Source organism: Physeter macrocephalus, unplaced genomic scaffold, assembly GCF_002837175.3.
Source record: "Physeter macrocephalus isolate SW-GA unplaced genomic scaffold, ASM283717v5 random_286, whole genome shotgun sequence".
Classification (NCBI taxonomy): domain Eukaryota; kingdom Metazoa; phylum Chordata; class Mammalia; order Artiodactyla; family Physeteridae; genus Physeter; species Physeter macrocephalus.
The window spans coordinates 37,543-63,817 of NW_021145626.1; the positions used below are offsets into that span (position 1 = coordinate 37,543).

A 26,275-nucleotide genomic window follows, 5' to 3' on the forward strand; every position below is an offset into this window, starting at 1 on the left:
ACAGCCCCTCCGGGACCAGCGGGGGTGGCCTTGCAGCCAGCCCGCCAGGCCCACTCGGGGAGCCCAGCTGACGCCGCCAGGGGCCGGAGAGCAGGAGGGACGTGGCGCAGACGTGGGGGAGGGTCCAGGGCACCAGGGCTGGCATTTGACCAAATGGAGCTCCTTCTGTTCGGAAGGGAGGGCTGGGCCCCTCTGGCCTCATAACCTGGGGAGGATGCCAGCCCCTGAGAGCGGGGGCCCTCGCGCAGCGCCCGCCCTCAAGCCAAAGGGGGCATCTCGCCATGTCCAAAGTTACTCAAGCCACTGCTGGTCTGTGTGCGGGGCACCAAGTGCTGTGGGCAGACCTGGCAGACGGCATTGCTATGCCCTCCCGGCCTGGTCCCCACGGTCCCTGGTCTCCTGGGCATCCCTGCTCAGGGACTAAGAAGGGCGGCTGTGAGCCCCGGGGCTGCCGTGCCCCTGGCACGTCCGCCCGAGCAGCGGGAGCTGCAGAAGACTCCCCGAAGGGCAGCTCGGGCGGCCCCACCAGGGGACAGACCCCATGTAGTCACAGCTGAAAATGAGACCGGTCTCCCGGCGAGATGCGGAACGCGCGTGAACCTGCCCAAGTCAGAAAACCGCTCCCGAGTCTGACGCTGGCCACTCTAGAATCCAGTTCGCACAACGAGGCTGAGAAAGTCCTCGGTGTTCTTTCTCTTCCTTCTGTTCTGGATACCCCCTCCCCACCTGGACATCACGCAGACCTGAGACACTACTGCAGGCTTCTGACTTTCCCAGCAGCGCTGATGGAGCTCTGACAGCTCGGCGGGGAGGGCAGCCACCAGAGCCACGTGGTCCCCGCGGCGCCTGAGTCCGCCGGGGGGCACGGTCCTGGGCGAGAAGGCTCGGCTGCCCGGCTCACTCCCGCCTCGCCCCAGGCGGTCGGATACCCTGCGGCCCGTCCCCGCGGCGAGGGCTTTTGTTCACCAGGAGCTGCACCGAGCTTGCCTCGTAGAGTTGGGTGGGCGACACGGATTGGCTAGCTGTTCTTTAAATTACTTTTAACGCTTACTGAGAAACCCTCTGGCCCCAAGAGCAGCTGAGGAACTTGGAAACACGTACTGAGAGGCGGTGTCCCAGTGCAAGGGTGTCACAGTGTATCTATCTCGCCCTTGATTTCACACGAGGAAAAAGTCCTCCGTTCCTCCTCGTGTGATGGATCACAACGGGAGAGCGTGGCCCCCAGCGGGGTCACCACGTCCACCAGGGCTGTGGGGGCCCGGGTACCAGGGAGCCCCAGGGCGGCGAGAAGCCTTGGGGTCGGGCGGGAGGAGGGGCCACGCCGCGCGCGTGTCCCAGTGAAAGCTCGTCCTTCCCAGAGCGGCCCCCTGCAGCTGGGGGTTCTGGGAGGACACCCCGGGCTGCCCACCCACCCAGGGCTCTGGAGCGCCCCTCCGGCATGCCGGGCCCTGCCCGCCGCCCGCCGGGGCCCGGGCCACTCACGGTTGAGCAGCCCCAGCTGCAGGAGCGAGGCCAGGGCCGTGACGATCATGAACAGCAGGAGGCCTCCCCGGCGCCCCAGGAACCGCACCACCGGGCACATGGCCAGGCAGGACGCCAGGGCGATGCCGGCCGCCGTGTAGTAGTCGGCGTAGAAGTTCTCGAGCAGCGGCACCTTCACCTCGTGCCCCATCATGCTGCGTGCGAAGCAGTGGTGGATCCCGAAGCCGGTCAGCCTGCGGGGACACAGCGCCTGGGGCCACCGCCTCCCAGCGGGCGCGGACACACCGCGCCGCGTCCAGGGGCTCAGCAGCCACTCGGAAGGCGGTGGGGAACGCACGTCAGAGAGGACTTCAGGGAGGGCATGTGCGTGGTCACCTCCCTGCCGTGGCCTTTCGGGGGGGTGGGCGTAAAAGCAGGGAGACCCTCTGCTCAAACGCCGTCTCTCACGGAGTCCAGGTGTGACGCGGGCACCCCCAGGGTCCCTGCGTTCGAGCCCGCATCGTGGGCACCGAGGGGGCCCATCAGACCCACTTTCCAGGCGGGCCGACGGGCTGACAGCACAGCGGGTGAGCACAGCCTCCAGGACGCACCGCCCGTCTACACCTCTGCCTCTCCCGGGGTTCTGGCAACTCGGGGACCCGCCCCGAGAACTGGCTCCTCCCCCCCTCGCGCTGCTACCCGCGGCTCACGTGGCCTGGAGGGGCGGGAAGGGTCAGGCCGGTGAGGACATCTGGTCTTGGAGGCCGTTCAACGCTTAATTTACCGTTTCCCTCCCCTGCCCCGGGTTCAGCCCCCTCCCGCCCCACAGGGTCACAAAACCCCGTAGGGAAACGTGTGTCCCAGCCGCTCAGGCGGATGTCCACTCTGGATTCAGGAATAAAGATGTGTCGTGTTCCCTGGGAGCACGGGGCAGCGGGGCTCTGAGGCCCCGGTGGACGTGCCCCGTGGGAGCAGGGCTGCGATCGCTGCATCCGTCCCTGGGCTGAAACGCCCTTCTCTCCCAGCCTCCCTCCGTGCTTTCAGCAGAACTTGAGGACGCATCGAGGTCAACTACAGACCCGGCCCTGCAGGAGGGAGCCGCCCTCCGCCAAACCCATGCGTTTCCCCTTGGGGACAGGCAGACCCGGCTCCCCCGGGCCACGTTGGACAGCCTAACAGCTGTGAGTTCGGCGGGGCTCCTGGTCTCAGGGCGGGTCTCCCACCTTGTTGTTCTGGTGCAAGGACGTCCTCCGACCACAACAAAGCCGGAGAGACTGGCTCGCCCTCCCCCAAAACAAGAATCATTAAGGTGGAAACTCCCCATCTTGTCTATGTCACCATTTGTGTTTTTTCCAAAATAGAAGTTGGAGAGGTGACCCCACCGTAAACGGTCCCACTAGCCCAGCCGGCGTCTGCCTGAGACCGGGCAAGCGGGTGGCCGGGCTGGAGCTGACTCTGTGCAGAGACGGGCCGGAGGGCTCGGCCCCGACCAGGCGTGCGGCGCGGCTGCCCCTTCCCCTGCCTGGGCCTCGGCCGCTCGGCTGCGGGACGAGGTGTCCGTTAGATCCGGGCGCTTCCACTGCTTTGGTGCTGGGATGTTTTGTATCCTCCCCCAAAGTATTTAACCTGGAACCCCACTCCCGAGAGCTGATTAAATGGAGCAGCTGTGGGACGCAGGGCCAGAGGCCCGCCCCCGGGCCTTGCTCTCTACCGACAACGGCAGTCCTGAGACTGTGCACGGAGGGGAGCAAGCTCCCCTCCCCCGTGACCGCTAACCCCCTACCGCCTAGATGACCTGTGACCCTGAACGAGGCCCCGCCTGAGCAGCAGGGAGGGGCGGGGCTACGAGCTGTGCGTCAGCGGCAGAGGCTTGCCGGTGCACACCGGACCCAGGACCGGGATGGCAGGAAACCGTGTGGGCCACGGGGGTGCGGGTCCAAACCTGGGGCGCCGGGCTGGATGTGGTCGGCAAGGCGGGAGGGCCTCTGGCCACGCGCGGAGGTCAGACCCAGGGCCGGGCCGGCCCATCACCACCCGCGGCGGCCCTGGGGTCGGGGCCTCTGCCGGCGCTGGCTCCACGCAGCAGCCTGCTCCCCTTGCCCGTGGTGGTGCCTGGAGGCCCACACGTGGGGGTCCCGTCGCCCCCCAAGCCCCCCGCCACCGTGCTCCCAGGACGCCCCTGGACGTGAGCCTGCTCTCCGGCAGCCCCGTCCCCCCGGGACACGTCTGCGCGGCCCCGAGTGGCACGCGGGGGGAGATGCCGGGCTGCCCCGAGGCTGGGGGTCCGCGTCTGCCGGCACTCGTAGCCCTTCACACGGCTGCTCAGAAGCTCTGACGGGGCTGCTCAGGCTCACCCCGGCCCTGCCGCCTCTCCCCCGCCCCGGGCCCGAGCCCGCCCGCGCCCGTGACTCACGAGTTCACGCACAGCACCACGATGTTCTTCCACAGGTTCCGGGTTCCCGCCACTTTCACGATGCAGACCTTCTTGGGCCTCCGGGAAAGCTCCTTCTCCAGCTCTGCAGGGAGGGGGACCCGTGAGCCACGCTCGGCCAGGCGGCCCCACCGACGGCCCGATGCGCGGATTCGGGGGTCAGGAGAAGGAGAGTGTTTTTCTTTAAGGCCGGGGTAGGGCCTGGCTCTCAGGGTAGAAAACTCGCCACAGAGACACTGACTTGGCAGGTGCAGCTGCCCACGGGGCCCGCAGGGAGGCAGCAGGACACACAAAGCAGCCACCCGCGCGGGCTCCGTCCACTTGTCGGGGCTGCGGAGGCCGCTGGCGGGCGCGGAGACCTTGGTCGGGCTCGGGCAGGGCTCCTCTTCCTTACGGGGTCTGACCCCTCTGCGCAGGGACCAGGAGACGCACGCGCTGCTCTGGTCCCCAAACCAACTCCGTGGGCCAGACAGGCTGAGGCTGCTTCCTCTGCACCTGCCCCTGCACGGCCCGCATATTAGGAGGGGAAATGAGTGACTGAATGAACGCGTGTGCATACGCGTGCACAGAGGCGCGGCCCGTGCACATATGTGCGCTGAGCCAGACAGACGGCGTCTCGGCTCAGGTGACGGGACCAACTACAGCTTGGTCACGAGACCCAGCTTCTCGGGGGGCCCAGACCAGCTCTGAGCAGACGCCAGGCCCGTGTCAGCGAGGTCGAGGGGTTTGCCGCCGTCCTGGGGCTGACGGCTCAACAGGGAAGATCCAACAAGGAAACGCCCCAGCCTCCCCATCTCCCGGCATCTGTGAGCAGAAATGCCGCACATTCAGCCTCCGAGTCTGTCCCTGCTCCCCGGCCAGGCGTGCCCTTGGGGGAGTGGACCCCTTCTCAGGGGCCAGAGAAGAAAAAGGAGACTTAACCAATCACGACTGCCGAGGTCAGGGGAAGCAAGGAAAGACTGACAGCGCACCGACCAAGGCGGCTGGGAGGTGAGAGGAGCAGGCAGCCCTGGGTGGGACCCTATGGCAGGGTCCCTGGGGGTGACGTCCGGTCCAGGCTGCAGCTGGGCTGACAGCAGTGCAGCGATGGCAGTTTCCCAGTCGTAACAGGTGCAGGGGATGTGAGATGTTACAACAGGGAGACTGACTGGGGGTTTTTCAAAATTCTGTGCTCTCTCTGTAACTTTACTATAAACCTAAGATGAATCCAAAACAAGTTTACTAAAAACAAAGCACGCAGTGGGGTGGGAAGGCCCGGAGGAAGTGGGGTTGCCTCAAGGGGGGCCCAGGAGCTGCAGCCCCCTCGGAGGGTCTCTGAGGTGTGTCCCCCTCCCTGTACTTCTTAGGGGCACTCTCACCCCTGGACGTCCTACCTCTTTCCTGCCATCCAATGGCGAGAGGGTCACCAACCTCACTAGTTACAGCTGGAAGGAAAAACAGGTTGCTTAACCGTTAACGGTTTAGGAATTTTTTATTTAAAAAAATGTTTGGATCAGTGTCACCAGCTGGGGCACGGAAGGGAGAAGGGGACACCTGTCCTACGTCCGAGGGATACCATGCTCCCTCAGTTTCCAGAACTTTCTTCCGTGTCAATATTCAGGCACAGAGCTGGAGGCCTGTGCACCAGCCAGAACGGCTGGCCTTTCGGCCATCCATCCATGGACGCTCAGCTCCTGAGATCCTCCTGACCTTTATTACCCCCTCTGCAAAAACAGGCTCATTTGACTTACAGACATACTTTCCCCATGGTCAAAACACTAGAAAACTTTTAAAGAACATGGGAACATGGTTAACACATAGCGTTGATCCAACGATCTGAGTATCCTCACTGTTGTGAAACTGGTCAGGAACCTATTTATCACAGCGACACTTGCCCACCATGGAAACCTTCCAGGAAGAAAAACTAAATGTGCATTCGCATGGCTGTATAGGTTTAAATTTTTTTTTTTTTTTTGTAATGCGGCTAAAACGTAATTCCTGATTCTTTCTAGCGTATGAAATAGATGTTAAGAAGCTGTAGTAACTGTAATTATGACCTTTTTTCTTTCTTTTTTTAAAGCTTTAAACTCTGGAGCCCAAGCTGACTGTAGCCTACAGAGGTAACTGCATTATTCTAAGTGGAATTACACTAACCTCTCCGGGGCTGTTGGTATGTTGCCTGTCACATGCACGCCCAGCCTCTTGACACCACCACGGACACGCAAGAAGCCGTGAGGCCTTCCTGGCCCCGCGCTGCGGCCGACCCAGACCATCCTGGCCTCTCCCCACCCACTGCGGAGACTCCTTCCTGGGCCTGCGGGGACACCTGCTGACCCCAGAGATTCCCTCTCAACGCGAGGCTCCAGCGGCCCGAGGCCTCTTGCAGGAGCAGGAAGTAGGCGCGGAGGGTCAGAGGCAGGGCGGAGGGTCAGAGGCAGGGCGCCGGGCGCGGCTGCCTGGGGCCGCCTTGGCTTCATCTCCTGCTGGGGCGCGACTGGTGCAAGTCACCTGACGCTGGGGACCCTGAGGTGGCCCGATACAGGGACCCGCTCCTCACCTCGGGCTCAGGACGGACGGACAAGACAGAGTGAGGCACGTGGGGTGGGATCCCCGCTCGGTTACCGAGAGGGCTCGGGTAAGGCCCCTGTGGGCCTGATGGGGGCCTCGTAGCCCCTGACTCGCCGCCTGACCTGGTGACGCCGGACTCGGCTGCTTCCCTGTGGTCAGGCTGCCTGGAGAGGGCCTGATGCTGGGGACCCCCTCTCTGCACCTGGCTCACGTCCAAGGAGGAAAAGGGGAGCCGGGAAGCCGTGCCTTTCCCGTACGTAAAGCAGGGGCGATCTGACCCACCGTAAAGGTTCCGATGAGGGTCAAACGCCTGTATGGCGTCTCAGCCCCCGAGGCAGGGCTGCGGGCGGGGCAGGAGGCAGGATAGAGTCAGGGCGGCGGGTGAGAGCCTGCGTCGGGGACGGGATGCTGGTCGGTGGCCTAGATAAGATGCGGGGACGCAGCATTCAAGCAGGCAAACCGGTCCAGCCTAGGGAGGTGCAAGGGGCCACTTTTGAGGAAACAGACACCCGCCTTCCTCCAGCTTTGCCCTGGTGCCATCATGTCACCGTCACCGTCACCGTGCGCCTGACAGCTGGGAGGGAGCGGAGACCCAGAGGCGGGTGAGAGCCGCGTGCCCCGGGGCGTGAGCGCATGCCACCCCAGCCCCCAGTCGGGAGGGGGGGTCATGCATGCTGCTGCCTGCCCCCCAGCACAGAGACCAGCACCAGCCCGGCTCCTGAACGAGGATACCACTTTCTAAAAACAGGAGGGAAATGAATCAGCATAATTAGGATGGAGAAAACAAGCTTCTCGCAGACAATATTTTAACCTGAAAGAAGTGGAGTGTGGTGATTTAATTAGGGAAATGCCAGAAACAAGGCACTTTGACTTAAGAGCGCTGACCTGCTAATGGATGGGCCTGGACAAGTTCGGGGACAAGAGCCAGACACTCCGAAAGGAGCCAACGTGGCCTGGAATGAGCGAGGGCCACTCACCCCTCACCCCCCTGCCCGCCACGCCAGCACGTCCGTCTCCCTCTCTCTCGGAAGCAGCACAGGGAAGCTGCCTCTGCTGGGCTTCCTGGGCTCAAGTCCCAGCATACTACTCACTAGCTGTGTGACCTCTGGCAAGATACTCAACCTCTCTGTGCCTCAGTTTCCTCGTCTGCAAATGGGGATAATTACAGTACCTTGCACAGAACTGCTGTGAAAAGATTTAAGTTAATATAAATACACTTCTAATATTGATATTAGAAGCTTGCTTTTCCTGTAAAAGTCCAAATAGTCAAAATTTTAGACTTTGCAGGTCACAGTAAATCACTTCTAGTGCTTATTAAACACACAAATGTTCAGGGTTCCTTCCGAGATCTACTGGATGAGAATCTCTGGGTGCCGGGAGGGGCCCAGGAGTCTGGTTTAACGCCCTCCAGGTGCTCTCCTGGATCTGATCTAGCTTGTGCTGATATTCCTGATAAACGGGGATTCTATGGATCCGAACTTTCCCGCTTCCTCAGAGGCCCAACCAATCGGTCCTGACAGACACAGACAACACAGCAGCTCTCTGAGGGTCCTGCTTGGGAGACAGAGGGAGCGAAGGCCAGCGGCCCCCGGCCAGGACTGCCGGCACCGAACCGCAGGCAGGCAAGGCTGTGTGCCAGGTGCGGCTCAGCCCTCAAGGTTCCCCCGGGGGGGGCAGGGGCACGCAAGGTCATGCCTCCCTCTGGATTTGGACTTGGCCGTGTTCCTGGTCTAGCTGAGGACCGACCGTCACAGGAAGCTGGACAGCTGGCTGGGCAACGAAGGCACCAGGGGTGATGTGGGGTGACTCCCGGTCCCGGCGGGATGGGTGGCGGGTCCCCCAAGCCTGGCGGGGCTGTGGGTTTGAAGGGAACGCATGCTCACCAGGCATCACGCCTTTGATGTCGCTCTCGGGGTTCATGCGGTTCTTCTGGGTGAAGCGCAGGATCAGCTTCTTTGCCGATGCAAACTGGTGCGTGGCCATGAGCCAGCGCAGGGACTCTGGGAAGATCCTGCGAAGAGACAGGGAGCGGGTGAGGCTCTTGCCATCGGGGGAGGCGCGAAGGCGCAGCTCCGTCGGGGGCTGGGAGCGCCCAGCCGGGTAGGACTGGGTATCCGTCTGTGAGCGGTGGAGGCTAGCTCAGGACTCTCTCTTGGCCCAAGCAGACGAGAGAAGACCGTGGCCCTGGATATTTCTGGTTTTCTCTTAGAAAGTGTAGAAGTTGCAATTTTTAAAATGAGGCAGAAAGGAGCAGTATCCTCCCAGCTGTGTCAAGAAATCTGCGTATACTTTTCACCAGATCGCTGGATTACTAAAACACGTTCCAGCGATTCACTGAAGGGCTGCTTTTGTGATATTTTGTCTCAAAAAACAAATGTTCATAGAATGATTTCAAGTTTAAAAGAAATGCCCCCCATCCTAGCAACCTGACAGGCACTTTCCGTTTTGAACATCTGGAGGCTGACTTTCCCAGGGCTCAACCGTAGAATTATTTTCATCTTGCTGCTATCTGCCCAGAACGCCTCCCTGAGGTGGGTGATGGTTTTCAAGTGTAATTAGCAACAGACTCCTTGCTGCTTTGTCCGTGTTTAGGATGAAATCTGGTGAGGAGTCCCGTAAGAAAAACGAAACAAAACGAAACAAGACTAGTGTCTTATCAATGCGTTCTGTAATTTTACGTTTATAGCGAGATTTGCAAGTCCGTCAAGGAGAACCACGTGCCTGTGTGGAGCAGGGGGTCGGCTTGCTTTTTCTGTCAAAGTCCGAATAGTGACTATTTTAGACTTTGCAGGTCACAAGGTCTCTTGAGAAACCAGCCACTGCCACATGCCCAGCGATGGAGGCTGTGTTCCCTCAGGACTTGATTTTGAAGCAGGTGGCACCCCTGAGTGGGAGAAGCAAAAGCTGGAAGTCGAGGTTGGGCTGACAGCATAGCCTCTGTGGGCCCGGCGCTCCAGGCATCCCTGTGTTTCATGTCAGTTACAGAGTGGCGAGGGATCATGGCTGCTGCTGCTAAGAAGTTACCTTTGCTACTACCCAACACCTGCCCTAGCAGCTCTGGGGAGCCGCTAGTCAAAGGAAGCCAGACGCGCAGAAGCTATCAGTGGTAAATTTCTATTTCATGGTCGTATCACTAATGATGTAACGGCTGTCCACTCCCTTACCTGTTTGAACAAAAATCAAGTTTCTAAACGTTCACGATGTATTCTGCAGAAGCAGCTGACTTCAGTGGTACGCTGGGGTGGTCTGATCAGAGTGTTAACCTACGCTGGGAGACCTGGGTTGTCACCAGGCGTCACAAAGCCACCGTCCCACGTGGCCGCACAAAGGTGCAGGTGAGCTGGGGGCCCACCCTGGTGAGGTGCGGCCGGAGCATTAAGACGGGCCCAGAAAGTCTCGTGTCTCTTCGCCCAGGAGCCCATATTGGAAAGCTGATAAAACACGGGTTTCAAACTGTAAGCACTGATTTTTTTTTTTAATAATACAAGTTAATGTTTGCTTTACTAGCCTCTAGTTTTTACAAATTAATTTTGAATATAATTCAAGCCAACAGAAACACTCAGAATATAACATAACAGACATCAATATTAGATATTAACATCTTGCCATATTTTATCAGATCTTCTCTTTATAATGAAATAACGTAACACAAATGCCCACCCCTATAGCTCTCACCTATGTTATCTCCATCCATCTCTCTGATTTAGTTGGGTTTAGTGTCACTTTCTCTCTTTTTTTTTTTTTGGTGGTACGCGGGCCTCTCACTGCTGTGGCCTCTCCCGCTGCGGAGCACAGGCTCCGGACGCGCAGGCTCAGCGGCCACGGCTCACGGGCCCAGCCGCTCCGCGGCACGTGGGATCCTCCCGGACCGGGGCGCGAACCCGCGTCCCCTGCATCGGCAGGTGGACTCTCAACCACTGCGCCACCAGGGAAGCCCCCTCATTTCTTATAACTTTAATTCTTTTCTAATATATGCATTTCAGACTTCAAAATTTCACCTAAGTATCACTTTAGCAACATTTCACAAGTTTTGATAAATAGTTCTTGCTGCGATTTGATTATAAATATTTTGTGATTTCTATCAGGATTCTTCCTTAACCTATGATAGCCAGTTAGAGAGACAGACATAGCTCATATATACACATAACGTGTCCAAACATACCAGTTTTGAGAGGGGGGTAGTGGCGGGGTTACAATCTTGTTTCATTGACTTATTATTATTATTATTTTTTGAGGTACGCGGGCCTCTCACCGTGGTGGCCTCTCCCGTTGCGGAGCACGGGCTCCGGACGCGCAGGCTCAGCGGCCACGGCTCACGGGCCCAGCCGCTCCGCGGCACGTGGGATCCTCCCGGACCGGGGCGCGAACCCGCGTCCCCTGCATCGGCAGGCGGACTCTCAACCGCTGCGCCGCCAGGGAAGCCCTCATTGACTTTTAATTTTATTCAGTCATTTTGAGAAAACACAGTCTGTGTTACTGCAAACTGGTACAACCAGAATCCTGGATCCAAGAGGAGGAAAGAGGAGGAGAGGAGAGAGGCAGGGCCCAGGGAGGGGAGGACCTGAGGTTCTGGAGGAGCCCTCGGGCCGGAATGAAGCTGAGTTAAGAAACAGGGCTCTCCCAGGAGCCCCAGGCACGGGGCCACCAGGAGGACTCTGCTAGCCACACGTCCCGTCTCCGGTGGCGGACAGCACTGCAGGCCGCTTCCTCCACGCCTGCCTGGCCTACACTCCCCCTTCTACACGTTTCCCATGAATTTGCATCTTTCCAGCTCATCATGTTGTTGTAACGTTATCCCCACTTCACAGATGGGGAAACTCAGGCAAAGCACCCAAGGATGTGTTCCAGATTCCAGGGCAGTGAAATGCAGAGCTGGATTTGACCCCAGGCAGCCTGACTCAGGACCCCACATCCTTAACCCCGGGGGATGCAGCAGAGAAACCAACCCGCGTGCGGAGACGTCGCTCCCATGACTGGGGTTTGGGAGATACTGTTCCAGCGCCACCTCCTCAGCCCTTCCAGATGCCACGCTGCCCTCTGGGTATTTAAACCTGCTGCAAAGTCATAAAGAACTCGCTGAATTGTCAGCCTACGAGAAAGCCCAGAGATGGCGGTTCTAGCTTGGATAATGCGCAGTGTGGCCATGTTACGGGAATTTAACGAAATGTCTGCTGACAGGCACATCATGTAGTAACACCATGAAAATTTAAAAACTGGCCAGTGGCCCAGGATCTGGCAGGAGTGTACCTGAGCCTCAAAAATACCCAACGTTTTCAACAAAAATGAAAAAGCACGGCCGGTGGCTGGAGCCCACGTCTGCTGGTGGACCCTCCCGTGTGGATACTAAGGAAAAGCGACCTTGAGGACGACCTCTGCGAACACAGTAATGTGCATAAAAGCCACAGCGGCACCTCTAGGAGGGAGCTCTGCCGTTGCTGCCAGAAGGGGCGATGGCTACGGGGACAGGTAGTGGCCCCTGGGGTGGGTGGGGAGACAGGAGTGTCTGAAAACTGGAAGTATCTGGTTCTCTCAAGCGCACCGTGTGGCAGAACTATTATCACCCCTCTTCCACAGATGGGAAAACCGAGGCAGCGCAGGTTCAAGCGCGTTGCCCGGAGCATGTAGCTGTTAAAGGGGCAGAGCTGGATGTGAACGCAGGAGACTTCCAGGCTGTGATCCCTCCAAAGCCAGGGGTGCAATGGCTCCAGGGCTTCTGCGGGAGGATGTGGGCAAAACTACAAGTCTCTTCTCGACCAGTTCAAGTCCTAAGGCCCTGGCGGGAAGCGAGCGGCACAGGAAGGGCACACGCAGAGCCCTGGGCGGAAGTCCCATCCCCTCCCTGAGGGTGGTCACAGGTTGATGGACCTCTCGCCCCAAGGCACGTGGTCCTGAGGCCTCCGAAGTACACTCAGGATGGTTAGAAGGTCCAGGATCCCTCATTCACAATTCCAGAATCCAGAAGATTCTGAAATCTAAAACCTCTTCCTTTAACTCACTTGGGAAGAGGCCTGAACTCCCTGAGGCAGAACGGGGCCTACGGCTATGGGCGTCAGCCTCGGGCATCGCTCTCCTGAGACGCAGACACTTCCCTGCAGAAGTGTGAGCATCCGGTGGCCAGTCAGCACCCCCCGGGCGGTGGAGGGGCTGCAGGTGGACGGTGCCCCACCCCCGCCTTGCCCGTGTCACCTGCCACGTCTTCCCGGCAGCGGGCATGAGTCACAGGTGAGGAAGCCGTGCTTAAAGACTTCAGCCACGAAGCTAAGTTTTAATTAAGCAAATCACAGATAAACCCATTCTCTACTTAGCAACTAAAATATTCCAGGGAACTCCGCCGCCCTCCCGCCCCAGTCCCGGCGCCCCTGCACTGCCCTCCCCGCCCCGCCCCGAGCGGACCCCTGCCCTGTGGGTGCGCGTCCTTCCAACCACTGGAGCCCCGTTTATGTCAAGGTGCTCCCTCGGCTGTCACGCCGCCCCCACCTTCAGTGGAAAATGCCAGTTCCGCCCTTCTCCGAAAGCCCCTTCCTTCCAGGTGGGCACACACCTGCCCCCGTCGGGGTCCGGAGACCGTCACCCGAGGGGTGTGCACGGTGGTGTCCACCCCGAGATCCTGGGAAGAAGCCACGCTCACATCCTACCTGTGCACTGGGGACACCAACGCAGGTCACTCCTACCTGGGCCACCTCGTTTCCCAGCGCATCCCGAGAACATCCGAACTCCGCCTGGATCTACAGGCCGTGAACCCCGTGGCCTCCGTTATTCCACGAAAGCCAAGAACCAGAAATTTAAGGAAGAGGCTCTGACTGAACGCCAGGGAGGTTACAGAGGACGCGCTGCAAACCCAGGCTTTCTTCAGAGGAGAACCCCCAGGCCTCGCTCAGACAACCGAGTCCTGGGTCAGGAAGCCCCAGGCGGCGATGGGGGTCGGGGAGGCGGAGAGGGGCAGAGAGGCTGGGCGGGGGCCGCAGGAAACCCCCAACTGGGAAGGCACGGGCTTCCCGACCTTGCGGGGGCACCAGACTGCACCCCACACCACAGACGCTGCTGCAGGATCACGCTTCTGCAGCACACGCGCGTCTGCTGACATGAAAACCCGTGAATCACTTAGAGAAGAAGGCAGAGTCACACATCTGCACTTGAAGCCCGAGGGGGTCTCTGATTTGCACTTAGCCCTTCCCTGGTGGCACTGATTCACAGGTCTGGGACCTGGCCTTTGAATCCCTAGGGCAGCGTCACTTTTCCCACTTCAGGCTTACAGTACTACTTAAAAAGCAGGAAAAAAATATTTTAGAAAGATGCCCACCCTAAATAGCTACAATAAAGTATCGATTCTTAAAGAATTATATGGAAAATTTATTTACGTGGAACTACTTTTCCAATGGTACCAATGTAAATGATGTTACTCTATCAAGAGAGAAAGCTTTCCCTGTTTCTTTTTTTTTCTTTAAAGGAAGAACCTTTTTAAAAAATAATTAATTTATTTATTTTTGGCTGCGTTGGGTCTTTGCTGTGTGCGGTCCTTCTCTAGTTGCAGCGAGCGGGGGCTCTTCTTTGTTGCAGTGCACGGGCTTCTCATTGTGGTGGCTTCTCTTGCTGCGGAGCACAGACTCTAGGCGCGCGCGGGCTCAGTAGTTGTGGCTCGCGGACTCCAGAGTGCAGGCTCAGTAGTTGTGGCTCGCGGGCTCTAGAGCGCAGGCTCAGTAGTTGTGGCACACGGGCTTAGTTGCTCCGCGCACGTGGGATCCTCCCGGACCGGGGCTCGAACCCGTGTCCCCTGCGTCGGCAGGCGGATTCCTCACCACTGCGCCACCAGGGAAGCCCTTTCCCTGTTTTCTGATCGAAGCCCTTGGGTTGTTCCTTCAAGCTAAGCCTCAGAAGCCATTCCAACAGGAGGACCCTGCTGGCTTCCCCTCTTTAGGCCTCTGGTTCACCACATGCTTCTCGGACCTCGACGCTTTATGATTGAATAGTAACGTGTTGCTTCTGATCTGCTTTCCCATCTCGGTCTTCCTTCCTGCCTTCTCTGTTATCCGGCTCTGTCTCAAGTACGTCTGACCTGCATTCCTGGATCTCTTTTACTTGCACTGTACGGTCTCTCAGAAGAATCAGAAATTAAAATGCGATACTGTGATCCTTTCATAATACTATGAAGTTGATGTTTTTTCCTTAACGTTTAACAATAAAAGCAAGTATTCCTTCTACCCCACTGGAGGACCTGACACCCATCTAACACCTGCGCTTGGAGACGCTCTACAGTCCAAGTATGTCTCTCTCTTCAAATCACCGAACTGGAACATTTACTCACAAAGAAAATATGGACAGGAAGTAAGGCTAACTGCTAACGCTCTTGGAAATTAATTTTACCCTCAAGTTGTTTTGTCTGTGTTTCTGATGTAGTTCGTTTTGGGCGACACACCTGTCGACAGGTGTGCTCTCGTACTGGTGATGTGACACCACTGCACTCTTGGGATAAATGTGTACTGAACGTGATCAGCCTGCCGGGGGCGAAAACATGTAAATTAATAAATGCCTTACAGGGAGGGGCTTCTATCAAACAGGTTAGAAAACACAGAGGGAAGCACGTAAGTGAAGTTGGAGGAGCACAGCCATGAAAGGCTTTGCAGAGCTGCCGTTTCCCTGAACGTGTGTGTGAAAAGAGTCTTAGACAGTTGTTCTAAGGGTGCTTTGATTGAAAGAGGTGATTCTAGCTGTTAATGCTTTGGGGTATTACCAAGTGTCAAACTTATGACATTCTGTAAAGATTTTCAAAATGAAAAAATTCAGAGACTAGAATTGAATTAAACACCAGTTGGGAGAATATCCTAAGTTTCTGATTCAAAGCTCTTACAAAAATATACACTCGGTTCCGGTAGATAAGCTTTCAGTTGAATTTTTTTTTTAAACTTTAGTTCTGTTTGGTGTATTAAAAAAAAAAAGAAAAGGTAAGTAGGTTCAGTTCAGGGTAGAGCAAATGGATATGAATTAGCTCTTTAAAAAAAAGTCAAGGTCATGACTTGAGTTAAATTTAGTAGATTAGGGACAAGTATGAAATTAAAGAAAATTTGGCTCTTAGGATGGTTAAACCCTGAAGTCTTCCTAAGGCAAATCAACTCTTCTTGTAAATCTTTGTAGAACAAGGAATTCTTTCATAATTAAATGGCCACCGCACTAGCTTATCTGTCACATAAATCTGGAACACTGCATCTCTTGTTTTTCAAAATGATACACACCTAAGCTCTAGAGTCCTTCCACTACAGCAAAACTGTGGAGGGACTATATCAGGAGGCCGGTTTGTAGGCCAGTTTCGTGACCTTGGACAAGTCACCTAAACCTCCGGGCCTCTGCTTCCCCATCTGTAGAATGGGGTGGGCGTGGGGTGTGTGGAGTCACGCCAAGGCCTCGCCCCAGCTCCAACATTCTCTCCCTAGTTTATTTCAAGGGGCTGACGGTAACCATGACCCCTTCTGAAAGTTAAAGAAATTGCTGCTCACGCGGTGCACTTGAACAAATATCCTAATGCTGCTTTAGGTGTTGCCAGGAGGAGTGGAGCTGGCTCCTAAAATGCCTTCGGAGCTGGCCTTTTTTTTTTTTTTTTTTTTTTTTTTGGTGGTACACGGGCCTTCCTCTGTTGTGGCCTCTCCCGTTGCGGAGCACAGGCTCCGGACGCGCAGGCTCAGCGGCCACGGCTCACGGGCCCAGCCGCTCCGCGGCATGTGGGATCCTCCCGGACCGGGGCGCGAACCCGTGTCCCCTGCATCGGCAGGTGGACGCGCAACCACTGCGCCACCAGGGAAGCCCCCGGAGCTGGCCTTTTAAAGGCTAAGCAGCTCGGAACGTACGACAGTGTGTAACGGCTGCGATAAATTTAAGATGTTCCTCGGTTCGCACGAGGAACGGGAATACTTGGAACTCATCTGGGCTGGTTTTCTCCACTTTCTCTCCTTCCACCCCTTTTACTAACTCATCCGCGTGCACAGTGACCAGGCCGAAGACGGTGCAGGGCACACAGAGCGTGTAAAACGTAATACGGTAGGGGAACTAATTTGGCATTTTTGCAAATGATAAAAATAAAATGAGATGTTGAAAAGCAATTCGAGGAGATAGGTGGGCAGAAAGAACCGAGGCTTTGGGTGGTCCTGCTTCTAACTGGAACTTTGTCGGCACCTCTGAATCAGCAACCGGTTACAGGGGGCTCCACAGACCCTCCCCGGGGGCCCAGCCTCCCCCGACCTGCGGCTGCAGTCTCGTCCCGACAGGATTATGCTAACGGAGGCCACGGACGCCACTCACCATCGGGGGGCCCCCTGCTGGTTCTGCCCTGACCTCAGACCCGGCTCTGGCACCTGGCCCCTCTCTCTCTATCCGTCCACATGGACTTTCGCCAGCTGCCAGCCGGGCAAACACTTGGCAGCTCTCACTAGCCACCCGTCACCAGAGGGCCATTTCCCCAATTTCTGCCAGCGGCCAACAGCTCGACCTCACCGCTCCCACCACACGCACACGCGCACGCGCACACCTGAAAACACAGGCTCGCACGCACGCTGCCTGAACCCTGCCTGGTCTCGAGGCTCGGAGCTCCTCAAGCTGGCCTTAAGCGACCCCCAGCCTCCTAGGGGTGGGCGGGGGGTGGTGGTGGGATGGAACATTGGAGCACGTGCCAGGCACGGGGTCCGCGTGGACCACGGTGTGGCTCCGGGGTCTGTGACGCTGGCCTTCAGAGCGGAGGCCAGACCCTGTGGTAGCGCCTCTCTCCACATCTACTTGGAAGCATGTCAGTTAACTGCAGGGGTTCCTAGTATTTCACGTAATCTCTGCCCGCTCAGAAGGCAAAGATGGGGCTGCCTCTGGCCTGAGGGCTCCTGAAAATTCCACACCATCGGCAAATCCCCCAAACGCCAGTTTAGAGAACACTTTGATCTCACTTTTCACTGCTCACCCTATGCTTACGATTGACATACGGGCTATCATTTTTATGTCTACGTTTGCCTTTGTCAGTATTCCCTAGTCTTCCCCCATCGAGATAATCTGTAGACAAACAGGATTTGGCTAAAAAATGTTTTTTTGCTCTAAGTTTCCTGAAACTCTCCCCAAATGAACTATCCGATAACCTGTACAAATAATTACTACAGATTCATTCAAGCTTCTCACTGCTTCCGCGTTCCTGGAAGGAAAACACCGTCCTGTGAGGCTTAACCTTTGGTGATGGTGTAACTGATTCCGGTCTCCCTCCTGGTGTGCGGGGCGCCCCGAGGCCCTTGTTTTGCCTGTTTGCATAGTGTTATTTTGACCCCCTATTGAAGTAAAACTGGTTTTGATGGAGAAAGGTGTTTTGTCCCTCAAGTGTACAGGCAAGAGAAAAAGGCTGGCAGCCGCTGGAACGCATGTATACACCGATCGTCATGCTGGCTCTGGAGTGGCCTAGCGGCTCTGACCTCGGACCAGTGCTGGTTCCAATCTCTGTGCCTTGATTCTCCATGCGCCATGGAACTTCCCTCAGAGGGTCTGACTCAGAGCAGGCCCTCAAGAAACGTTAAAAAGTAGTCTTATTTTGGCCAGAAGATTTCCGATGCTATTTAAAAGAGCCAAGTGATATTGAGGAACGCTTATCTATTGGAATTGTTAGTGATTTTTTTTTTTCTGGATATCTACCTAACATGAGGTCCCTTAAATGTTTTATTGGCTTGGCCAAAAAGTTCGTTTGGGTTTTTCCATCACATCTTAACAGGAAAAGAACCGAACGAACTTTTTGGCCAACCCAATACAATGGCTTGTTTCTTGAAATTTTTAAAAATTAAGATCGCCTTTAGCACATGCCTTTTTCCCGAGGGTTTTAATTGTTTCTCCTCTACCAGTGAGTCCCGAGCTCAGCCCGCTCGAACGTGCTGGGTTTCAAGGTTTATCTTCCATTTGAGGAATGGACACTGTTGCTTATTCTCCAGTGTTACCGGCGCAGCTTGATCTTCCTCTAAGTTCCTCATTTTATTCCCACGGCGTTCATTTTCTCCTTCTCGTTCTCCCCAACGTTTCCCACGATCACGCTGACTCCCAACAGCACTCGGTTAATAATCCAGCATCTTCCCACGTTCTGAAACTTCGAGGCAGTTCACGCGACACACACATCAGGTGAGTCTCGGGTGAGACCCTGTCCTACCCAGGGACTTGGCTGGGAGTCTGGGAGTGTGAAGGAAAACCGCACCCAGGCTCCCTGCAGGGGTGACGGACACACGGGTTCTAGGACAGGTAAGCAAGGTGGGACCTTTCCCTCCAGCAACTTCCATCACGGGACACAGCTGAAGACTCCCGGACGTACACGCACGTGGGTTTATGTTCTCACAGTGCAGATAAAAATCACTGGGTTCAGTACTGAGGGTTTTTTGTCTTCGTCTGTCAGATCCAGGAAAGGCCTATGACTTCTGCCGTCTGAGGTGACTCACAGCGGAGCTGGACTGGGCAGCTAGGTCCTGTGTGGCACCTCACAGACCCTCAAGGACAGCAACTGTTTCACGTCCTTGCAGACCCAAGAACCGCTGCTTTTAAGAAGGGTGAGTCACCCCAGCCCACCCACACCTCCTTCCACTCCTTGACAACATCTTTCACTTTATTGGAAGTGGACCGGGTCCCTTATCCCATAAGCAGATGTCTGGCTTTTCCTTCTCACTGGGCAGCCTGGTGTACAGCAGCCCTCTGGGACTTGAGCCACCACCAGCACCCCTGGAGGGCTTCTTAAACTACCCGCAGACGCTGTGACTCAGTCAGCCTGGCGTGGGGTCTGAGCACTGATATTGCTAACAAGTTCCCAGGTGGTGGTGGTGACGCTGGCCCGGTGGCCACACTCTGAGAACCACTGACATTCAGAAACCAGTTTTTAATGACTCGCCACACTCGTGTCTTTGGTGCAGCTTTTTCATGTCCTGGTTTCCCCAGCTAAAAACAGGAATAATCCCACCAACCAGCAGCTTGTACCTAATCCGAAAATATCAGGTTGATACAGCCTCGCACATAGAAACCTGCAGCTGATCTCGGGAAAAGCGTGTCCTGCAAACTTTAAGATGTGTTCACATCGCCATACGTGACGGTGCACCTGCCTCGAAGGAGGCACGTGAGGTTGCCCTCCTTGGTGAGCTGCTCCACCAGGCAGGGGCGTGGGCACGTGGCACCCGACACCTGGCAGACGCTGCCTGAGGAGAGGCCTCGCTGCCTTGGTGTCACGACCGTGCCCAGCACATGCCAGGTCCAAAGCAGACGTGCTTCCTCTCACAAACCGTCACAGGTACTCGGCACCAACAGTGATGCTCTAAGGCAGGTGGCGGCACGCACCGGCGTTTTGGGAGAGTGGCCGGAACATCTCCATCATGTCCCGGAATGCCTCTTCCCGGGGTGCCCTCCCAAACGCTACAGGCAGATGCCATGTGGGTGGCCCCCTCCACCTCCTCCTCCCCCGTCTCACTCCTCAACAGTGACTTCCGCCCAGGAAAGCCGAGGTCACGTCTTCCGTGTACACCTTCCTGATCGCCCACCCTGCAGTCTCCCTGATGCTCTCACTGGACACACTCCCGGACCCCCGAATACAGCCCGAATACAGGCTGTGCCCATGGGGCTCCGGGCTGAGGGAGGCCCTCTGGCTCCAAAAGCACGTGCCCTGGAGCAGGCTCGGCCCCCGAGGGACTCCTGTCGTGGGCCCTGCACACTGGGAAGCCAGCCAGCCTCTCTCCATCCTGGCGTTACTGCTATACCCCCAGCGTGTCTGTCTAAGCAGAGCTTTTCCTGAAGTCTCCATCATTCTTGTATTCTGCATCCTGTTTTCTGTGGCCCTGGAAGAATTCTACATTTATTCCGGAAAACAGATCGATCAGGATGAGCTCCTTCCAGGTTAGCAGTGAAACTCTGCAGCCCTTCCTCAAGCGACAGCAAATGCCCAAGCAGGAACCAGCATTTCTGTCCGGTCCTGAGGTCTGGGGTGCGCAGGCTGTGTGGGTCTAACCTCCGGCACTGACACCTGTCAGTGGAAGCGCCAGCAGCCGTGATGGGGCTCACGTCCAGGTAGGCAACATTCCCAGGGCTCCCCCCCACCACTTCTCCTGCTTCAGTCTGACTCTGAGAAGCCGTCTGGGGCACGGCATCCCAGCACTCGGCTCCCGAAGCTATCCCTCCACCTAAAGGCCACGGGACGACAGCAGCTCACACCTCCGGCAGCTCCACTTGCTGGGGCACAAATCACCTGCACGTCACACCCCCCACCAGACCCGCCTGCACTCACTACACCCCCGCCGAGCCCCTCCAGTCCCCAGGAACCTCGTACCTCTGCTGCTGCCACCTCTCCCAGCTGCTTCTCCAGCCCTAGGCTCACCTCATTCCAGAGCTTTCTGTAACCCTGTAGCTGCCCTAGGGCTGTGTATTAATCATGCCTTTTTGTTGTCTGTATTTTCTGATGTTTCTGGGAGGGAGGGCTGCCCCTCCCAGAGTTAGCTAGTTCCTAGATATAGCAAACAACCTGCCCGTGACAGCACCTTTCAGATGCAAAACCGATCCATCCCAAGCCCCCTCCGTGGGCTCTGACACCCTGGCCGCGCCCACCAGCCAGGGCCGGGCACCAGAAGACGGAGACAGCCCTACGCCCCAGATTCCACTGAAATGATTCAGCCTAGCAGAGCCCAAGCCTGCTCACCTGCCTCACCCCTCCGTCTCCCCAGAAACCATAATGAAGCCTCTTGCCCGCCTTCTCTCTCTCCCTCGGCCTCCCGAGACCCTGGTGCTTCCTCGCGTGGCCCCGCCCCCATGGCGTGGGGAGGCCCCTCCTCTTGGGAGCTGTCTTCTCCCCACCCCTGGATAATGATACACCCTACATTTCAACATGGGCGTGGTTTCGACCAAGTCACTAAGCTAAGCTCTTCCCTTGGTTCCTCCGTCTCCCTCGAGATCAAAACCCTCCCTTTCCAAGCCCTCCCTCAGCTCCCGCTGGCACTGCTCCCCAGCGGGGCTCCACGTTTCAGGATCAAAACCCTCCCTCCCTTTCCAAGCCCTCCCTCAGCTCCCGCTCGCATTTCGGTTACCCTGCAGCCTCCTCCCTCGGGACTTCATGCTCTGCTCCCCAGCGGGGCTCCACGTTTCAGAGGCCCCCAGTCTCCCATTTCGGGAGCCGGTCCAAGCCCGGGCCATTCGCCCTCTTACCCACCTGTGCCCCAGCGGATCCACAAACGAGACCTCCCAGGGCTACTTGCAGAACAGACCTGGAACCAGACCCCGTGAGGTGACTGCCATGCCCACTGGAGCGCAGGCGCCACCGTCCCCCCACCCCCGCGGCCAGAGCGAGGCTCTCAGGGCACCGCCCTGCCCCACTTCGCCCGCTGGCGTTTTCAGGTGGCAGAGGAACCTCAGTGCCCAAGGCCCCCCACGTCTGACCCACCTCTGTGTCCAGGGTCATCTTCCACCCCAAGTGGCCACTCGGGCTCCGGCCACACTGACCGCCGCCTTCCTCTTCCACAAAAAGCCGAGTGGCGCCAGCTTTCACCCTGGCCGTCACCGTGTGCCGGGCATTTAGTCTCAGCCCAAAAGCCACTTCCTCAGAGAGGCTGCTCCTGACCCCCACCTGTTCCTCTTCATCCACCGCTTTATTCCATTTCTTCCTAGTGCTGGTTATTTGAAAGCATGTTGTTGGCTGACTTGTGAGTTATGGGCTGTGGGCCCCCCATCACCCCATCAAGTTCGTCTTAGTGGGCAGAGGTTTGGGACGTACACGGCAGTATCCAGAATCCCTCGTGTCTAGAGCGGCATGCGGTGTGCGTAAGTGGAAACTACTTATAATAAATGAGGTGAATTAACTTCTCTTTCAGATTGGTCTGTTTTGCAGAATTCCTGAGATGCAAACTCCCTGAAGTCCAGTTTGTGGCCCTGGTAATGGGTCCCCTGGGCTCGGTGAGCTCATCCTTGGTGAGAATTCTCTTCCGTGTGAGTCTCGGCTCCGGCGATTCCCTCGGAGGTTTCATTTCTGACCCCGAGGTGCCAGCGAGCTCCCCTGGTTCTTCTGTCAGCCTTGGAGAGCAGCTGGAATTTGGAACGGAACATGTAGCCATGTGTGGCGCAGACTCCAAGGCGCTGATGTCTTGAGGGTGAATCCTTCCCGCCCACGGCCGGGGGCAGTTGGCCAGCTTTGGAGCTGAGGCCCTGTGCTGCGCAGAGGTCTGTTATCACTGATGCTCTGAGGCCCGGCTTCGTCCCGGGGGCTCAGTTCTAAGTGCAGAAGGGGCCTGAGATCTCAGCCCTGGGCCCCGGGCCCCGCGCAGGGGTTATTAACCCAGGCCCCTGGGCCCCTTTCTGGTTCGGCTGCCCTGCGGTGGCCTCTGTGTCACTCCAGCTTGAATGCTGTCCTGGGTCTTTGCCCCAGCACCCCCTTCCCTGTGCTGGAGGTCAGCACTGTGTCCGTATTTGGTTAGTGTCAACTCTTACCTGGTGTGCCTGGATGCTCCCAGCTTCCATCTGGACCAGAAGATCCCTCACCTGCACCCTTTTCCTTTGTGCTCCTGACCCGACCCTGCGTCCCGGGGACTTCATGTCGTGCGCTCTGCTTTATGGACTTCATGTCGTGCGCTCTGCTTTATGGCCCTGCTAACACACCTGCTCCTCAGGGCTGCTCCAAAGCACCAAGCAGTCTGCGGGCACCCAGGGCACATGCGATAAATACTTGCTCTCTCTTAAAGGAAAGAGTGACTTTCAACGTTTTGTCACCAACAGCCCGTCGTGCTGGCCGCTGCAGCTCACTGCTCTCCCCAGAGGCCAGTTCATCCTGTCAAACCACAGAGCCTTCTGCGATCAATCTTCCACCGCAGCAGAGGGGAGGAAGGGTGGTCATTAGGGGGCGAGAAAGAGGGGGCACCTCAATGGCCTTTAAAAGCCAGTGACACCCCCGGAGCCGCCCACCACTGCAGGCCGAGGTGGGACACACCCGTTACCGCGATTCCCTCGACTGGCCCGGATACACCCAGGCTTCCACCTGGGAAGGCGGGGATAGAGTAACAGTAAGAGCAGTAGCTGGCCTCTGCAAGCGCTACTGCAGGCCGGACACGCGTCAGGGGCCTTACGTAATAACACAAGGGACAAGTACACGGGTGGGTGGAGCGGGTCTACCCCACACCGGGGTCCCTGGTGCCTGCGGACGCTGTCCATCTGTCTGTCCACACACACATCTCACTTATCAAAGTACCTGGGTGCCCTGTGCACCATAAAGTCATATTTTTACATTTGTGTGTTTCAAAGAATTATTTTTTATGTTTTACAATGGATTTAAATAAATGAACATTTTTACCTTGCCTAACACTAAACCTTGATATATTTTCAAATTTTAAAATAAAAAAATAAGATAAACAAAACCCCTAATGCTTTCCCACATGGGCCAGGCCCCCAGACCTGCTCCAGGAAACCCTTCTCTGCCTTTTCTCTCTGTCAGGTTTCCTCCTACCTGGGACAGGTGGGAGCAGAGCCTGGGCCGAGCCTCAAAGCCTGGAGGTGATGGAGACAACGCTGCCTATCCATACAGGTGTGTGAGTCTCCAAGAGGCTGTGTCTCCAGGGGCCGGCAGACAGCACCACTGCCCTTGGGCGCAGTGGAGCCCAGGAAGCCAGAGGAGTGGGGTGGGGGGATTCCTGACTGCAGAGCAGGAGACAGCAAAACTCGGGGCTCAAGGGTCAGCTGGCTGTCCTCAGCTTTGTCATCTGTACAATGGGGCCATGAAATGCCCAGAGTGAATGATCTACTATTAATACGGTGCTTGCCATTTGCATCTGGCACAAACACGGTACAAACAAGTGTTCAATAAGGAAATGTCCCGAAATTCCAAACCAAGCAAAGCCCAGCTCTGGAGGCAGCAAGGGGAGGACCAGAAGAGCCTCCTTAGGGATCTAAGGGAGGGCTGCCCACTCCATCCTGCTTTGGGGATCGACTTCGCTCTTTGCCTCTTAAGACCCTGCAGGAAAGAGCAGGATGTCCCCAAACACGCGGGCTCCTGCCGAACGGGTGCCGTCCAGCCTCGGGCGGGAGACGCTTTTCCTGACAGGTGGCCTTTTTCTCATCCGTCCTTGTAGCCTCCCCACCACTGCCGAGGCTCTGAGGACACTGTGAGCGAGAACCCGGCTCTTGAGGAAAAGACACGTGAGTCTGGCTCATGTGATTTCTCTGCTGGGGGGGGGTCTGCTGCCAGGGTGAGGGCGGGGCCAGCCTATTAAGCTGCAAGGTCGCGCTTTCTTCCCCTCCCCCGCACCTTAGGAAACGAAGCCCAATTAACAGCCGTGTCCCCTACGGCCGCGCATTTAAAGCTAAGACACAACTGACTTCTGGCCACAAATCGGGTTTTCATTAGTGACTAAATAAGAGAAACACGGTGTAGCGGGTAAAATCTCCTCTCCAGTACCTTGTACCCGGTGCGGGCCGGCGGGAGAGTTTGGCACAGGATGGGGATGGAGGGAAGGAAAGAGAGAAGAGGTTTTTCCAGAAAGGGCACAGCGCGCATTCTTCGGGTAAACACCTCTCTATCCGAGAGCGGTGTTTCTCAACCTTGGCTAAACATTAATCCCCTGAGGGGTTTAAAAGCATCTGGTTGCCCAGCTCACACCCCCGGGCCAGGCCAGCGTGTTGTTGTTTTTTCCCTAAAGTCAGCAAGGCAAACACTAAAAGTTACACACGGTTCTAAAAGGCCTAGTGGGCTCGTCCAGAGCAGGGGTGGACAGACTTCTTCAGCAAAGGACCAGAGACTAAACGCTTTCAGCTTTGTAGGGCCACATCGTCTTGGTCATGTCTGCTCAGTTCTGCCACCGTGGCATGAAAGTGGTCACGGATGACACATGTGGAAACACATGAGCACAGCCGTGTTCCAATAAAACTTTATTTACAGAAACAGACAGCGGGCCAGAGTTGGCCCACGGGCTGGCGTTTGCCCATCCCTAGCCCAGAGGAGACAGGGGACAGTGGCTCTGCTAAATCTCTCCTGAACACCTCCAAACACATTTCCCCTCCCAACACGAGACCCCGCCCTTTGCAAACCCGGTCATGAAAGTCATGTCGAACACCCAGCAAGCGTGTGTTCAGCCAGACCGTGGAGGGTAGGCCGCCTGAGCCGGGCAGGGGCGCCTAGGTGTCACTCCACTCCTCCGTCTACTTCTGTGTATGTTAGAACGTTTTCCAAGATGAAACGTTTAGAAGAGGAAATTTTTTTAAAAAGAGAGGAAAATTCCCTCATTAAAAAAACCACAAGCTGAAACTGGCGGGACGTCTGGGGACCGCGGGGCCCAAGCCCGGGGCGCGGCCCTGGGACGCGATGCAGGTGGCCCGGGGGGTGGCAGGGAGGATACTCACGACCAGTAGAGCAGCATAAGCAGGAAGGGGCAGATGATGAGGGCCTGCAGCACCTGCCAGTCCCGGCACAGGGCGGCCAGCCCGGGCATGAGGAGCTGCCCTGCCGTGGCCACGAAGCTCGCCACCATCGTGATCAGGAACCGTTTTCCCGGGGGGCAGAGCTCTATGCCTGGAACACAGAAGGGACAAGAGAGCCGTGAGCGCCGGGCCAGCACGCTTCCCATCTGGCCAAGGACTGCAAGGTGGTACGTCAAGGCTGAGATGCTCGTTTTCACAGCTGGACGAGCTGAGGCTCCCCCTGCAAAGGGAGCCAGATCATCGCTCAGGGTCACAGAGCAAGTCGTGGCCGAAGAAGGCTGTGATGGAGGGCGGCCGGCCCAGGAACTAGGAGGGGCTGCCTCGCGGGGAGACGGAGCGTGTGCGTCACACGCGGCCCCCATACCTCTGCTCTCTCGGCCTCTCTGAGCTTCCTCTGCCGTCCTTCCTTCCGTCTCCGCT

The 26,275-nt window shown here is 57.0% G+C and overlaps 1 protein-coding gene across 2 annotated transcripts in view; it reads right to left on the reverse strand.

Annotated features, from left to right (window-relative positions):
- SLC22A23 (solute carrier family 22 member 23) overlaps positions 1 to 25,946 on the reverse strand; it is a 41,078-nt gene extending 15,132 nt beyond the window's left edge. Inside the window, exons 1-5 of one of the 2 annotated variants that reach the window (XM_028485218.2) lie at positions 25,778 to 25,946; positions 8,323 to 8,450; positions 5,266 to 5,316; positions 3,875 to 3,977; positions 1,483 to 1,715 (exon numbers count right to left, since the gene is read on the reverse strand). In XM_028485218.2, coding sequence (XP_028341019.1) covers positions 1,483 to 1,715; positions 3,875 to 3,977; positions 5,266 to 5,316; positions 8,323 to 8,450; positions 25,778 to 25,905 — 643 coding nt within the window. In that variant the 5' untranslated portion in view covers positions 25,906 to 25,946. The remainder of the gene's footprint in view (positions 1 to 1,482; positions 1,716 to 3,874; positions 3,978 to 5,265; positions 5,317 to 8,322; positions 8,451 to 25,777) is intronic. The other variant, XM_028485220.2, reaches the window with a different exon arrangement.
- Between the last annotated feature and the right edge of the window lie 329 nt (positions 25,947 to 26,275).